Genomic DNA, 17,078 nt, shown 5'->3' on the forward strand with positions numbered 1-17,078 from the left:
AAAGCAAGTCATCTACACTGCTTTTATTCATTACAAATGCCAAAACTAGCAGTATTTTTACTTTCAGACGCTCAAAAAACATTTACTCAGGAAGTTAATTACAACAAAAGAGAACAGTTAGGGGATCTTTCATTTTCAGTATACAGCTGCCCTAAATGTAAGCTCATTCACCCTGCAATGCTCCCAGTGTAAGGACAGCTGCATACAGTTGAAACGCTGAAGGCGGCTTCCTATGTAACCCAGGACTGACCGTGAGTGACCGAGGGCCTCCAGGTTTACATTCTATGATACAGGATGTAATTTATATATTGCAGACTTTTATGAAGGAACCCCATACAACTGCCCTTCTGCTAACAAAACAGAAAAAACAGTTGAATTAGTGCAAAACAGATTAAAGTAACAGTTCAAGCACTAACACTTTAACACTCTGAATGCTACTGTCTTCCCAAAACAGCATCTCTGTAACTTGTCATTTACATTACCTGGTGTGGTACGAGCCTGTCAAGACCTCACTGGAACGCCAGCCTCAAACCTACTCTGGCCTTTGTTTAGCAGAGTGGTAAGGTCCAAGCATCAAGACTCTTAGGGGCTGCGGAGGAAGACTCCTAATCCTATACCCATAAAGCAGCACTATACTGTTACCACAGTCGCTATCTCTCCAGAGCTGGCTTTTCTGAATTTGCTCGCTGCAACTAGACCTAGACCCAAAGAATGCAGAACGCAGGAGTCCTCTACTCTCAGGTACAACCACTCACTGCCAGGCCAGGGCCACTATTAATGTGTCTACAGTAAGGTCAAAGATGAAAAGCTTTTAACAGAACGTACTGACAGATACTTGACACTGACAGGTGAATGAGCTGAGATAACTGCCCACAGGTAATCCGATAATGGAAGAAACTTAAGTATTTTGTTAAAAGTTAACAAATAATCATCAGCTGATGATTATGCTCACAGCAGCCTCAGTAGTTCTCCTCCTGGGATCAACAGTGGAGGTAATGCACAGCTATTCAAATGCCATCAGAGGTACCTTACTAAACACAACGTATATAGCAGCCAGCCAGTGGCTGCCCTTAATTTCTGTGAATGTGCCACAAACAAGTAACTCTTGCCTTTAAAGTTGCAAATATAAGGAAATGCTTAAGTACTAATTCTGAATCTACACCACTGGGCACAGGTATAGGGAACTTGTAGCCCTCGTCCTCAGATATGCACTTTGCAAAGTCCCAACTAAAGGAAAAGAGAACTGCTGGTATACCCCCTGCACTCCTATATTCCCCCTGCAACCATCCACACACACCTTGATTATGTGCTAGCTCTGACCCTACTCACATGCTCAGGTTTCCATCAGAAGGAAACCCAAACACACAGTGCAGAGGTGCATAACTCAGCCCACCTACCACTGCTTAACTCCTATCGCTGAGGCAGGACACAGCCAGAGCTCAGATGGGGCCAGGAGTTTGCACTGCAGAGCATTCTTCCTTCAAAAGTAGGTCAGCTTAAATTAACAAAATTCACTCTGCAAAACTATGTATCGATTTTTGTTTTTTCCAAGACACCGGCAACAATGTTCCCAGTCCCCACAGTTTATCTGCTGTTCAAGACTATTTTGTTTGGCTTAAAGGAAAATTTTCTTGTTCCTAAAATTGAAATCATTGTTTCTTCCCTCTCTACCAATAAACATCTAAACCTTCATAATTGTAACACATTAATCTAGTTACTACAGACCTGCTTTTAGTGAGGGGAGGAGAAGGGATTTTTTTCACCCATCAATTAAGAGGTTTCTTAACAAAACCAAAAGTTCATCATGCAAATAAGAGTCTGAAAATTCAAGTCTCCTCGGATAAATCTTCCTTCACTTCTGTTTTAAGAGCTGCAGAACACTGAAACCCTAATCCCTGACATTTCACTGTATTTGCAGGACTGAATGTTTGCCCTGTGGATACACCAACACTGCAAGTAACTGGGTAGAAGCTAATCACTCTATAGGTTTCATTGTAATTTAAAAATACCCACAGCACCTCGCTAGTACATCCACATAGCAGTATAAATTGGTCTGTTTTGTAAATGGTTTCATCTACCTGTCTGTCAGCAGAGAGAAGAAAAAGAATATTGATAGCGTAACTGGGCAGTTATGTAAATTGGACAACTAAACCGATTCCAAATAATCTCTCAGTCTTTTCTCTTGCCACAATAAAATTTATTACTCCTCCCTTCAGTAAACAACCATTGGAAGCCACGCAATTTTTTGCAGCTGTCACTAGAAAAGTAGTCAAAGAAAATGGAAGATAATAGATTTTGGAACTCGGTACTCATTCTGTGTAAATTTTTTTTCTGATTACAAACAGGTTTTGATGTTACTGTTTTAAAGCTACTTGTTATGCATAAATCTGCTATTTATTTCTAACACTGTGTTTGTAATTTTGTAAATATTTCTCTATTTGACTTTTTATCTTTTTGTTAGCATAAAAACCCCGTAACATTTTACTTCTCCCCATAGCAATAATTAAGAGTTTACAACCTCTCATAGATATCACGTCAATACAAACTGGATGTAAACAAGTCAAAGTGAGTGGCACTAAGTTTTTTAACTAAATTAACCATCTAAGGAAAATGGCTGTAAATACATAAAAAGTTATCAAAGCTTCTTATGAAAAAATGCTTCTATCCAAGAACTAGACTACATAATTAAACAATTCAAGTCTTAGTTATAAACTGATTTTAATTAAAGGCAATCTGACTCATTTTAACTATGCAGAAATTTAAGTCAGACAACATATTTGTATCCATTTTCTAAAATATCTGTCACTTCTCCAGTGGCTGATCAAACTTGCCAGTGAAAAATGTTTTGAGTAGGCAACTTGTAATACAGCTATGGTTTATTTCTGTCAGAGGCTGACTGCTGAAGTGTGAAAGAAACTCATTAAAAATCTCTCACTGTGATCCTGCATTGCAAGGGAAAAAAAAGAAAGAAAATACTTAATGAAGGGTACACTTAGCCTGGAGCCACATTCATATTCTGCTTTTCATTTTACACTACTTCAGTAAGCAATTAAAAGGCAGCAATTAGTCACAGAAACACTATTCATACTGGTCATACTGGGAGATTAAAGACGCTAACACTTATTTTATGTTAATATTATGGAAGTAATGAGGGAGATCAAGAATAATACAGCCAACTAAAAAGGAATGATAAAATAAATAGAAGAATCTCTTACCTTAATCTTAAGACAAGATTCACTGCACATGGAACTTCACTATATTCGTCACTAACAGCAGGCTGAGGCTATTAAAGAAAAAAGGAAAAAGCCTTATAATGGAAGCCAAAGGAACAAAAATATCCTGAAATACTTGCCATGCTAACAGTCTGAAGTTAGCATAGAATATTTTACACATTCTCTAACTCTCAAAAACCTTTTAAACACTTTCAGTAACACAATCTAAAATATAGCTGATACCAATAAAATTGCCATATTTCAATTACAGAGATACAAATGATAAGACCTGCATAAAGCATTGAGTGTAAGAGCTTTTAATTCACCTTGCATTGAAGCTCCAATAACCTATTAAATAATACGCACACAGTGAGAATACCAAGCTACTCCTCACATTATTTTTGTGTAACAGCTTTGTTTAGGAAGTCTTGCATCTACCCATCTGCAAAGAACTAGTAGTATGTCAAAGCAGGCATCACAGCTCAGAGTGTCTTTCACAATGAAAAATCAGAAATATGGGTATCTTTCACACTGTTACTCCTCCCTCACACTATGATACCCTCCCCAGTCCCTCAACTAACATTTATATGGAGTCTCAAGCAAAAGTGTATGCTGCATACAGAGTACCTCAGGGTCCTCTACCCTACTTGGCATATTGTCACCACTGACAGAAGTCTATTCAAAGGTTACAGTCAAGTCCCCCCAAAACAAAGACTTCCACCACAAATCTCATTTGATTGCTTTCCAACAGTTTTTCACACTAAAGCAAATTAAAAAAAAAAAAAGGTTACTCAAGACCTATATTTTATTATCTGTGTATTTTAAACAAAAGTTAATGAATATTCAGAAAATTATTTAAACACTAGTAGGGGACTAGATTTTTTTCTACTTCAGCAAGTTCCTTCCATTCATATAAACTACTATTATTATTTCTGCATCTTCAACAGACCTGTTATTTCAGTGTATAGGAACGTGCAGCCCAAAGACCAACAGGCGCACACCAACAGTGACAAGCTGCACTAGTCTCAGTTCCAAGTCACCTTCTGGAGTACTTAGGAAAACAAAAATCAACAGAAGACTTCAAGCAGAAGCTTTTTTATCCTTCATAAAATAAGCAACTCGTAATAAAAAAGTTACCTGTACAAACTAAGTCACAAACTGTAGAATTCTCGATTTCTAAGCCATAAAAAGACTGTCTGGTGGAAGTCCATTTTTTTTTTTTTTTTCAGTACTCGACTTATATAAGACATCTCAGATGCTGAAGTGCTATGTAAACTAGCTCTGCAACGGAAAGACTGGGGTCACCACAGGAGCTAACAGGAACAAACCTGGCAGGAAGCTGTTAGTCTTCTAGAAGATTTCTATGACACCAATGAAAATCAGAGAATCTAAAATTGCAAGTGAAGTGGCAAGGGTCACCCACCCAAGGAATAGACATTTTTAAAAGAGCACTTTGGCCGTAAGCCAGTAATCCTATTAAGCAATTATTTATAGCAGTGATGCTTCCCACACTCTCAGCACAGGGCCATGAAACTCAATATGGTATTTTATTCCTCTGAATTAATCTACTACGCCACAGTACTGAACTATTTTACTGTATACGGGACGAAGCATTTTAATTACAAGTGATAAAAATCCTAAGAATTAAAAATTATTTGGAGATCTTCTGGCTACTCTGAAACAGCCATCATCAATAAAAAGTCAGCAATTAGCATGATCCAGTTATGAAGATTCATTAAAAACAGCCAGATTACCTGTCTTAACCAATTCTCCTGGGCATGAACATAACGTGACTTTAGATTTCCTATCCATTTTATCCAGTGAGTACTCAAGTTAATTGTTACAGGCCCAATTGCATACAGCTCTATCCTCACAAGTACTTGCCATACAAGGCTGCAGAACAAAACTCCCGCCTCAATTCACATTTTGAACTACAGAAATGAAAAAGAAATCCCTTCACTCAAACACCTGGGAGAAAAAAAAAATATTGATAAAGACATTTTTACCTCTGTGTTATCCTCTTCTTTTACTCTTCGTGACTGGAAAACAAGTACAGTGAGATATGAGCTATGCAGCTTTATATATTAAAGATCAAGAAATACTAACAGTTAACATCAGAGTATCTTGTAGAGTGTAAATGTCTTGGCACAAAAAAGTTACCTTTTCCTGAGAAACAGCAGCTTTGCCTTCCTCGCTCTTCTCATCCATTTCATCATCACTCCATTCCCAGTCCCCATCTTCTGTTTTATGAAGGTGACCACTGGAACCTGGTACTCGTCTGACCTATCAAAATATTAAATGATCACCATTACACAGACATTTTTAGTCTTTAATGGTGTTCTGGTTAATCAGCATTTCTTTGTTATTTTTATTTGATATGCTTTCATTAGTTTGATGGAGGAGTCACTGGCATATTGGAATAATATCTAGCCCCGGGAGTCATCTTTGAGCCAGTGGGAACAGCTAAACTATGCAAAATTCATATAAGGAAATGGGGTTTGGATATATTTTACAACTACTTAGGAACAAGCCCAAATAGATGACAACTGCTTACTATGAACTAGCCCTTGAAATGAAAAGAGGCTATTCAAGAAAGCGGAAGTTACACAGACAGGGTTGCTCTTGGGACACAAGTCCTAAAAACTTTAATTGTTCTGCTAAAAAGCTTCAAAATGTGTAAAGCTTCAAAATTATCCTTATTTAAAAAAAAAAACAAAAACAAAAACAAAAACACAACCCAAAAAAAGAAAAGCAGTTGTATGCAGACTGAGAAGGTAGGCAGGCAAGCACCACACCAAACTAATTGGGCAAACTCCTGTAGATTAAACAGTCTAATGAGGCTTAAATAGGAGTATGCAGCAGCTAAATCTGACAAACACTCATTTGATGTCATCTTGCTCTTTTTCAGAGTTTGACAACACGCCTGTTTTCCCCAGATCATGTTCAGCCTATTTGAGCAAACCAAAAGAACATCCAACAATTCTTCCCACACCTTGGTATACATTTATAAGACCCCTGAGATGGCTGGAAGCACAGCACAATACGCAGCAGCCCCACTGGTGTTTAGATTAGAAGCAGTTTTTCTAATTATTTCACATTACTGAACCAACAAGATACAGTTCCCACTGCACAACTTCAAATAGCTCATACAGGTAAGCTCTCCAGCACTCATTTTCTCCCCTCCCTTCCCTTTTGAACACATAAGGCTAAACTAGAGGAAAGGGTGAAGTTTCCAGAACCTCAGCACATTGCTGTACCTTCTTCAGTCCTTATCGTATTCCTTCCTTACATTTCTTCCCTGCACTTCCCTACTCAGTTTCTCCGTATTTTGTACTCATTTGAAACTGAGAAGAGGGGAAACCTGTCAGGACACTGGGGGAACATGCTACTCCATCACTTGAGGGACAAATTCTGCACTATTTTCCCAGTTTCCCGTACCAAGCTCCTAATGCACCAACCAAGCAGCTCTATCTGCCTCAAAGCTTGGTGCAAGAAGCTCATGTGCATTTGGGAGGGAGACCAAGCAAAAGTCAACAGCAGCAGTAGCACAGCAATTTCTAACTCAGCTGCAATCAGCCCAGGCACAATCAGTGGGCTCTTACTGTCTACATCATCAGGGATTAGCACAGACACAAGGTAATCTAGCAGACAATTTGACTGGTGCTTGTGGATATAATTTATTATTTTTCAAGGAACAGTCCTGATGTAGGCTTTTGTTTAACAGCACAAGCATTTTCCCAACACCTATAAACAAACCTATGACAGGACATCAACCACAAGCAAAACCATGCTTTTCAAACAGAATAGAATAGAATGGTTTACAGACACATTCTCACACTACATCATGCACTAATCAAAATCTCTTCTGCATCCATTTTCAGTTGTTCTGAAGACTTATTCTAACTAGAATGATTTTAATGGAGCTTAATGATGCTGGCAGAGAGTTATCGGAGAAAGCTTTACTGATGAAGATGGAGTGCATTTCAAGTTTTTAAATAGATTGCCTTTTAATAAGCAATAAACAAATGGCTCACAGAAAAGAAAATAAGTTGCTGCAAACTAAAATACAGTGTTAAATTAAATGATTTTATTGAAAGGTGTTGGAAGGCAGAAAAACAAAAGTTTAGACTTGTACTCTGCTTCAGTGAGACTGATTACCACGAACACGCATATTCACAGGGAAGAAATCATAATTTCAGCTATAGCAAAGTACCCAACCTAATGTTTAGTTGTTGCCTATAACGTTTTTTTTATTGGTGGGTGTGCTTAACGCTTGCATTACTTAGCAAAATAATTTTCACAATTTTTGATTAACGGTGGCTTTGTTCAGACTCAGTTCCGGTTAAAGCCACAAAGACTCAGTCACACAGGGAGGGCATGTATGCTATGCGCAGGACAGAGCAAGAGCTATGCACCACATCTGCAAATAAATTAATTGTCTTTTTATTCATCATAAATCTGTGTAACATCACATATTGGATCAAAATATATTATCTTAAATTTCTGCAGTAATAGAAACTTATCATAACAGACTTGATACTAGTATAGTGCTGCTTCTCTTCAGATTTTTCTACTGTCTTTTCCAGAGCACACTCATTAAAATGCGTATTGGTAGTGACACAGGTGAAGTATTTTAGGAGACAGTCAGCATTTTACCATATTCAACTCACATTAATAAAAAGCAAAAATACACCAGAAGAGGTAAAAGAATAAAACGTACATTGTACAGCTAAAGCCTTTTGGGCTTTGTATTTGGTACAGCCACAGAACCAGTTTAAAGGGTTAAGATAAGACAACTGAGGCAATCTACTAGCTTGCTACCGTAGGAAGAGACAATCCTGAGATGTCCAGCAGGGCTGTACCCAGGACCTACCTGGTTGTCCAGTGAGTAGATTCAACCCACTACTTGGGAGAAAAAACTAGTCTTTTTTTCTTTTCTGAACAAGTTTTTTTTGCAAGATTGGTGGGTTAAATCAGCCCATCTTGAGCCCATCAAATAGCAAAGACTGTAAGCAAAGAGTCAGAAACAAAAAGGGCAGTGAAAGGGAAGTTGGATCATCTTGTTTTAACGGCAGCAATCCCTCAGGATCCTCAAAATCACATACTCGAAGATGCTTACAATGCAGCATCACGACTGGAGTGCACAATCTGCCACACCAAGTTTCCTCAAGCTTTCACTTGTGTTCCTACAGCTGTGCTGACAACCCGACTGAAAAATTAACATGGAACACAGTTAGCTTGCAGCCAAATCAGCTTTCTAATTTAGCTGATCATGAGCCAGCACAAGTGCTAGAGCCTGCAGAAGAAGAGGAGCTGGAACATCATTTTCAGCCCTAGCCCCGATCATCTGTAGTAAGAAACCATTGTAAATTCCCAGGAAGTGATACAGACATAAATATGAACAGGGAGCAAATATATCCAGACACAGCACACATTTGTCTCCATTCTCTTTCGTGGGCATGCTAGTTTAAGTTCTTGATATGTGTCACACAATCTTTTGTCATTCCTTCTTGTTTTTTTTCAGCCCAAATACTAAGCTTTCAGTGTTAGGCTCAGTACTTTTTCTTTCCTTCCTACATGCAAATGTTATAAACATATTGTTGGCTTTTCAGTATAAAAAATCCCTTTTCCTAAGTATCTTTGCAACTTTTTAATCATGAATTAATTTATGCAATCAATATTACACATCAGTACACATTTCCTAGGGAGAAAAAAAGACAAAAAAAAAAAAACCAACCCAAAGTCAAACTACTTGCTTTAGTACCTTTTTTTAATATGCCACTTTCTCATACAAATACCTCTTTTCTTCATGAAAAAAAACATGAATAGCATAATGCTGTTATTTTATGTTTTGAAACAGAAACAGTAGTGTATAAAAACATGTTACAGTGTGGGGATCATTAGTATCAAATATTTAACTAAAAAGGACAATTTTACCTCAGGAAAAACTAATTTGGTATTTTCTCACATCAACATATTATTTGTACTTTCAGAAGGACTGCATCTAGGATAAGCATTTAAGCATTGTAACGACAATTGCAGAGTTTGGAGACCACGATAGCACCACATTAGACATTAATCAGCTGCAGGGGTCAGCACCCATCACAATGTCCATACAGTTTATTAGACCATGATCATCTGTAAGAGTTTAAGAACGGTCACAATCAATCCAGCCAATAAGCTCCAGCATCAACCAGTTGTATCTTTGCTTAGAAAAGAAAAAGTGTGAAGTCAACCCTTCAGCACTTTATGTATTCCCCCAGTTTCTAGTAATCCTCTTTTCATAGTATGTTCATTTTATCAAGACAAAGACAATTTAAATAATGTCAAAAGTCCTAAGACCTTTTAGTAACTACAGGATAAAATTAAAGCAATTTTGTCCCTTAATGAAACAGGTTCTTCTTAAACACTTGTCTTTGGCCGCTAAACACCTGTCTTTTGTGCTATCCCAAGTCCTAGTTTGTTAGGAGACAATGTACCTTCTGCTCTAACCTTTTTTTTCCCCCATCTCACAAAACACTGCAGAATTAAAGTGAACCCATTTTTTATGAAGGTATGCCAAGTGTCCACACTAAAATCTTCAGAAGACTTTCACTTCATCACAATCGAGTCTTTCTGACCTTTCGGATTACTCTTGAAGTGTTCGTCACAGAGTGTGGTAAAGCTCTATATCTCTTTTGTCCTAAAGGCCTAAACAACCTTCAACGCTGGAAAAACCTTTTCCAGCAAGTACACTAAGAGCTATTATAACAGGCCTGTGAGGAGAGGAAAAGAAAGAGGGGAAAAAAGGAACAATGATAAGTAATCACAGAGTGGCACCGGAGCCAGAACTGTTCTGTTAGAAACGCACCTTCATCAGGGTGGAAACAAAGAGAGTTTCTCTAGATTACATTCTCACATACTTTCAATTTACAAGAACAGGTGTGCAATACACAGAAGTATTCTGCTGAAGAAGAGTTATATACATACATGTACTGAGCTGTAGCCTGTTAAGGAGTCACATTGCACAATACTGCAGGAATCTATGCCCCAGGTGTCAAGTATTGGTAGCAAAAAACATTATGGTATGCCCACCGGGGGAGAGCGAGGGAAATTATTATCTCATTTTCTCCCATCAAACTGTAGTCCCCTATGGCAAAGCTTACAAATTCTTTCCTTTGGCGGTGCGCAGCTTAAGCTACTCTTTGAAATGCTGCAGCTTGTAGAAGTTAACGAAAATGCTGCAACAGGCCAACACAAAAATCACTACACAGAAATGTTGAAGAGAGTTCATGGGGACATAACACTCAGCTGTTGTCTAAAAAATAAACCAGATGGCTACTGATGGAAGGTTATAGAAAGCTGTGTTCACCACTGCACAAAGTATTCATCTGTGCTTTGCCAATATTCTCAGCCTCACTGGGTCACTGCAGGAACCCACGGAAAAGCTGATAGAAACAGCAGCAGATCTGAGGAGATCACACAGACATCAGTAACATCACCAAGATATTTTCAAACAGCAAAGATATTCCTACCCAAATTCATAGAGACAGTGCAACATGATGAACACCTCAGAGGGCATCTCAAGTGCCAGCTCTGGTCAACAGAAGTATTTTTCAAAATGTACGTTGAAGACACACTTCCCAAATATGGACATTAAGAGTTTTTCTACCCTCAAAATAAAGTGCCAAAGGAAACTAGTGTGAATGAACAATGTCAAGCGTATGCAAGACAGACCATTCATCCCACCTTCTAGTATTACGCTGGGAGGGAAAAGAATTACCTGAAGACAAGAAGGAAGGAAGTTCAAACCATGCTTATCTTGGAGACTTGAAGACATAACTTAGGAGTAAGTACTACATAGCTCTCAAAGGACGCCATACAATGATCAAGAAGCTTTGTGCCCTGTTTATCAACTTCTGATGAGATTCAGTGACTTTACACTTGAGAGAACAGATACAGCTCTCTTCTGATTTTATTTCACAATCAAGTATAGCATTTCCCTCATATGAAACATCCTTGAAAGAACACACTATGTTCTTCCCGATTCATGCTATCTCAAACTCCTGTTGTTTACGTATAGACAGTTAAAGTATCTTCTTTCCATGACTCCCTTTTCTTTCTATGGGGGGATTTTTAAGACTGTAAACATTATTTGGCAACTACATCCATGGTTTCCATCATAATGACATATTGATTGCAAATCCATGATTCAACTTGCTGGAGAGAAGACATCTCTGCAGACCTCCATATGCAAGGCTAAAATTGGCAGTGGACTTTAGTCCAACTTCCCAATCTCTCTTTTGTCAGTACTGAAATTGGCAGAAGAGTCCAGCAACATGAGAACAAACGCTCATCCTCAAATGACAGTAGCAATTGGTGCTATAGGTAGTTTTAACGCCCTATCCTCATTCAGATCCGGTTTGCTTCAGATTGATTTGTTGCAACCAAATTCTAAATGACCTTTCATTTGTTTTCTTACAAGCTAGTGTAAGAAGGGTTGTCTTGAGTGCTACTAGCCTAGGACCAAAATTAATTTCTGAAGTGCCGGATGAACAGGGAAGAAAAGGCAAATGGAAGGTGAGTAAAAACAACAGCCTTAACACTGTTCCTAGCAAGAATATACAACAGGGATTGTATTTGGAATATTGTAAATATTTGGAATTTCATTACTGGTTATCATTTGAAATACTACTGGAATACTGATACCAAAGGCAGCATGCTTTCATTTCACCCCAATGATTAAAGCAGTTGAGAATACATATTTCTCCTGGTACCCTGCCACAGGCCTCTCATTTTACAGAAGGAAATAAAGAAGCGGACAAATGAAGTGATTTATCCAAGGCCACAAAGTAAATCCAAGACACAACACGGAACTGAAACAAACTTCTTGTACCTCCACAAAAATAAGGAGAAAGTTCTTTTACATTGCATGCAGTAGCTACACAAATGCAATTTCTCCATCAGCTTTACTCACAATACACAGCATCGACAGTTCTTTATGCTAGGATTATATCTCTCTCAGTAAATATTTCAGAGGGAAAGGGAAACAAGTTAAAACATGCTCAATTCTAATTTGGGTTTTATTGTTCTAAAAACCTAAATGCTCCTTCCAAAATAGGACCTAAACTGAATCATAACTTTAGCTAATAAAGAAAACAATGAAAGCCTTCAGCCTTACAAAGACAAATTAGCACATAATAGAAAACATATTTCACATAAATCAGAAGAGCACACAAGGAATAAAAAATTATTTTGAGTGACTGGCATTTAAACTGCACCCAACACAAAAGCAGCTCAGAATATTGTAATCTACAACCTAAAACAGTTTGTAAGAAGAAAAACTTAACAAGCCACTGACAACATTACAACAGCTGTGGAAGAAAGACATTATGAACATCAGCTGCAACAGAGAATGCTTGGACAATTTAGTGAGTGAAAAAAACATGACTACCAGAAAAATATTAAAGCATCATATTATTATTGTTGTATATGTTGCTGCTGGTTAAAGCTTATTCCAGTATACAGCAGTCACAAAGATTTAAGAATAAATTAAGCTGCTGAAGGAACTATTTGTCCTCACCCTTTTAAAGTAGGATACAGATAAGTTAGCATTTCTAGCCAACAATAGCATGCACAAGGTTTCCAGGAGAATGTCTGCTTAACCAGATGAACAGGGCAACTGTAAATCCCATCCATTGAAGGTTAGCCCAAAACAGCCTGACAGAGAGAGAACTCCAGCATCAGAATGCAGAGGCTGTCCACATTTCCCAAAGCGTGATGAAAAGCAGGCTAGAGCATAAGGAAGCAAAACATAAATTGTTGTCTTCTAGGCACTGATGTGCTTGCTATATGTAGATGTTAGAGACTGGGGAAAGAAGAATCTATTATTCATCACTGATTCTTTTGCTTCTGCAATCTCTTTACAAGTTTATTTTTGTAGGGTGACAAGGAAGGGAATGAACATTTTCTGAATATTAAGATCTTTCCACTTCCTTATTCACAACTAAAACCAGCAAAGAACTGGGCCCACTTGCACTTTAGTATTTTATTTCACTGTCTAATTAAAAAAACCAAACCAAAAAGATTAAAAGGACACAACATGGGATACCAATGCATACACACATAAAACATTAGTGCAATTCATACATGGCACAGCACATGATCTAGACCACATTAAAAATCCATTCTTTCAGTAAAAGTAATATTATGCATCTATTGTCTTTTTCCTCATTCTACAGGAAGACAACTGAACTAGTAATCTTGGTTTTCCTGCTACCTCAATTATTTAAGCTATTTCTGTTAAAGTCTCTGGCAACTGAATATTTGGGATGGAGTCCAGGACGGATTTAAAACATTAAACTCTGCTCCACAAAACAGTATGGTGACCTGAAAGTATGGTGAATATGATGCATTTGTGTAAGCAAAATTGATGGCATTAATGAGCATTAAACATTTCAGTAACATGGAAGGTGCCTTGCCACCCTCCATATATAGGTAACTTAGAGCCCAAATGTAATTTGTTCCCAAATTCCTGGAGAGAGGCAAATGTGTAGACCTCACCCATTTAAAACACATCTGCAAAAGGCTTTGTGGAACCCTGACACTGATACCTATTAATGTCTAACTAGAGAACAGTCAGTGCTGTTCTCCATTTTTTGCACTTGTATATCTACAGAAGGAAATCCATATCTTCTTATTCTTTTGTTGGTTTTTTTTTTTTAAACACACATCCTTCTGGAAATACTGCAGTCCAACAAATCAAGTAGCTTAGCTTTTTCTGGAGATAAAATTGTCTTTTATTTTACCACTGATGCCCTTCAGCTATATCTGCTAGTACAGCATTCACGATATGCACAACCCCACGTGCCCCAGACAGCAGAAATGACAAGATGGTTATTTTAACACCTCGTCTTTTTTACTTTCTGCAGTCTATCCTAGTAAGAGCCCAGGCTTTTACTGACTTTCAGACAGAAAAGACAGACCACTCAACTGATGCTGTATATCTTTATATTTCCCAAAGACTGTGGTAATGGTTCTTATAGGAGACAGGACTCCCTCATTACACAGATCCCAGAAGTTCTTAAGGAACAGATATGCTGAATTACTCTTTAAAGTGCCAATATTACTTGGTAATTGATACAGTGAGGTTTCTTTCCCCCCACACACACACACCCTTTTTTCTCCCTTTGTTTTAAAATCAGAAGACTTAAGAGCTTCACTTCTCATACAACTTCATGGGAAGTATTTACAGTGTCAGGTACCATGCCAGTTATTTTATAGATAGAACGATGATAAGAAATAGGACACTACTGAACACAGTGTTGATTTTAGCATAACATTTTGCTCTGTGTATTTTTCTCTCAAAAGACCCCAAACCAGACCAGTTCCTTTCATACACATCCTAAGCCTGTAGAGCAATCAGATTTTATAATTTTTACCTTTAGCCCTCTTGCAAACCTTTCCTGAATGTTTCCTAAGATACAAAAGCAAATTCAAATCCAGAAACCTATGCATTTATTTGCATTCCAATGCAATGAAGGAAATCAGCATATCATCACATTTATCCAATCATGGCACAAGCATTTTGCTCAAAACAGTTACACATTTAATCACAGCTTAGCACTTGAGGTAAAAGGCAGACCGTGGAGAAGTCACTTTCTACAATATATTTTCAAGCAAAAGAACATTAATCTTTTTGCATAAGAACACCTACAGTGTAACCACATTTTCACCAAAAAAAAAATAAAAATCTGAGGTCCATGACAGAGCATGAATGCCCACATGTGCACATCATCCTTTGTTCAAGAGTTGAGGCACTTCCTCAAGAGAAGGCCAGTCCCCATGCAACCCAGTCTCACAGGTCATATGAGCACCCTAATCCCTCCACTGCTGACTATTCTTAAATTCCCCCAGGTTCATTATAATGTGAAGTCTCACTTTTATTGTGATGCAAGCCACAAAAATTCAGCAAACCTGATTGTGCTTTATGCAATTGGGAACCTTATTTTTCCTCACCATGACTTATGCAGACTATAATAATGGGATGTACCACTACCTTTCTAAAATAGCATCGTGGCATTTCTGCTTTGTAGGGCTCAAAAAGTGTTAAGACATCACAGTAATTTGGTGTTAGCATCCCCTCCTCTTTAGCCACTTTGCATACTGCAAATACAATGGGAGAAAACCCTACCTCTTAGTCTTTCTTTGTTTTTCTCCTACTTCGAAAAGAAGACTGAACTTTTAAGAGTTTCATATTCATATGCAGGAACGGGGCAGAGGGTGGGGTGGGGTAGGGTAGGCATTGGTTTTGGTTTGTCTGTTTCTTTGGTGTTTTTTGGGGGGATTGGTGGTTTGTTTGTTTGTTTTAAGTGCAGGCAGGCCTAAGACACTGCTTTGAGAGCAAGAATCTAATCTGACACAGAAACTAATTCTGGGATAACTGCAACTGGCCTTTCAGGACCAGACACTAATCTTAACATCTCAGCTCAGAATAAAAATTGAGATGTGCAAGCCACCACTCAGGACAGTATAAGCCCCTTCCCTTTGCAAGAACTGTGGAGGTTTGTTGCATTACACCTTTCTTGGCATGAAGACATCCAAGTCCTCCACTTCACTGCTCACAACCACATGCCACAGAAAATTTCCCGGGAGAAAAAAAAACAAAAATCATACAAGCAGAAAAGGATAGGTAAGGCTGGTCCTGAACCCTGAAAATTTGCAAATGTTACCATTCATGCTCCACATAAAATTAATTGTTATTGCTTCTCTACATTGTACAGCCATGCTTAGGTTTTGTCAAAACTGCTGATTATGTTTTGTCCAAATTGCTGACTGAAAGAACACAGATGATTTAAGGCTTTGCAGTTCCTGAAAATGTCTTTAGACATTTCTGGTATGCATATTCCCTACATGAAACAGAACTTTTTGATTGAAGAACATAGGGAAACTCCTAGGAAGCAAACATGTTATTTGATGCACACATCTCCCATGACCTAAAGTCTCAGTCTGACGGGTTTGAATTTCAGTATTCCAAGGTGACCTTACTGTGGGAGGAGATGAGGTGTCATTAGCCCTTCAGGTGGTATGTCCTGAGTCAGTAAAAGCAAGAGCAGAGAATATTCTTGCATATATATCTGTTATCTCACTAGAAAGATAGAGGAACATGAAACCCTTCAATTCCAAGTCAAATGCAAATAGTGTCTGCAAAATATGGCAACACTGAGAGGAATTGTTATCCCACTTAAAATTTCACATTAGAATAATGGCCAAAATATTTAATTTACTTCTAGGTCAACCTTTCATAAATTATGTTGTGATCTCACAATTACTTTTTGCAGAAAGTTAAACTGCACCTCTGTTGGAATTAAAATATATATTCACAGCTATGCAGCACACCCTTTCAAAGCAGCTATTTATTGTTTGCTCTAAAGTGTGCAATGTCATGTTTATGGAACATTTATAATTATCTTCAATTAAATAAGCCAATATGGAAAATCTGAGTCACTGATGCAAACTTTCAGATACTTGTTTCTTAATGCAGCACAAAATATTGCGAAAACTGAAAAGGCTCCTAAGTCATTTAAGATTTGGAAATACAGGAATCTTCAACATTTTTGTGTAAATTACCACTTCTACTCACTATTGGAACCAATTACTTTGGCAACTTAAAGTCAAGAAGTGGAAGATCATTACATTTTCTTTCATCAATGAGTACTGCATAAAGGAGGTTGATAATTCTGCATTGAATAGGACTTCTTAAGCTCTCTCCTGATTCTTGAAGAGCACCCTTTTTTAAAGGATAAACCAGCACAAGTTAACAAAAAATAGAAATCTGATTAAAAAAAAACAAACAAAACAAAGGACCATTTGCATCAAATATTTATG

General features: G+C 37.8%; 1 protein-coding gene across 1 annotated transcript in view; it reads right to left on the minus strand.

Annotated features, from left to right (window-relative positions):
- STK39 (serine/threonine kinase 39) overlaps nt 1-17,078 on the minus strand; it is a gene marked incomplete at its 3' end in the record, with an annotated part of 107,274 nt that overhangs the window by 36,993 nt on the left and 53,203 nt on the right. The window contains exons 11-13 of the mRNA XM_082483844.1: nt 5,373-5,495; nt 5,219-5,251; nt 3,216-3,283 (exon numbers count right to left, since the gene is read on the minus strand). Coding sequence (XP_082339970.1) covers nt 3,216-3,283; nt 5,219-5,251; nt 5,373-5,495 — 224 coding nt within the window. The remainder of the gene's footprint in view (nt 1-3,215; nt 3,284-5,218; nt 5,252-5,372; nt 5,496-17,078) is intronic.

The sequence above is a fragment of the Vanellus vanellus genome (genome assembly GCF_965231255.1).
Source record: "Vanellus vanellus genome assembly, chromosome: 5".
Lineage (NCBI taxonomy): Eukaryota > Metazoa > Chordata > Aves > Charadriiformes > Charadriidae > Vanellus > Vanellus vanellus.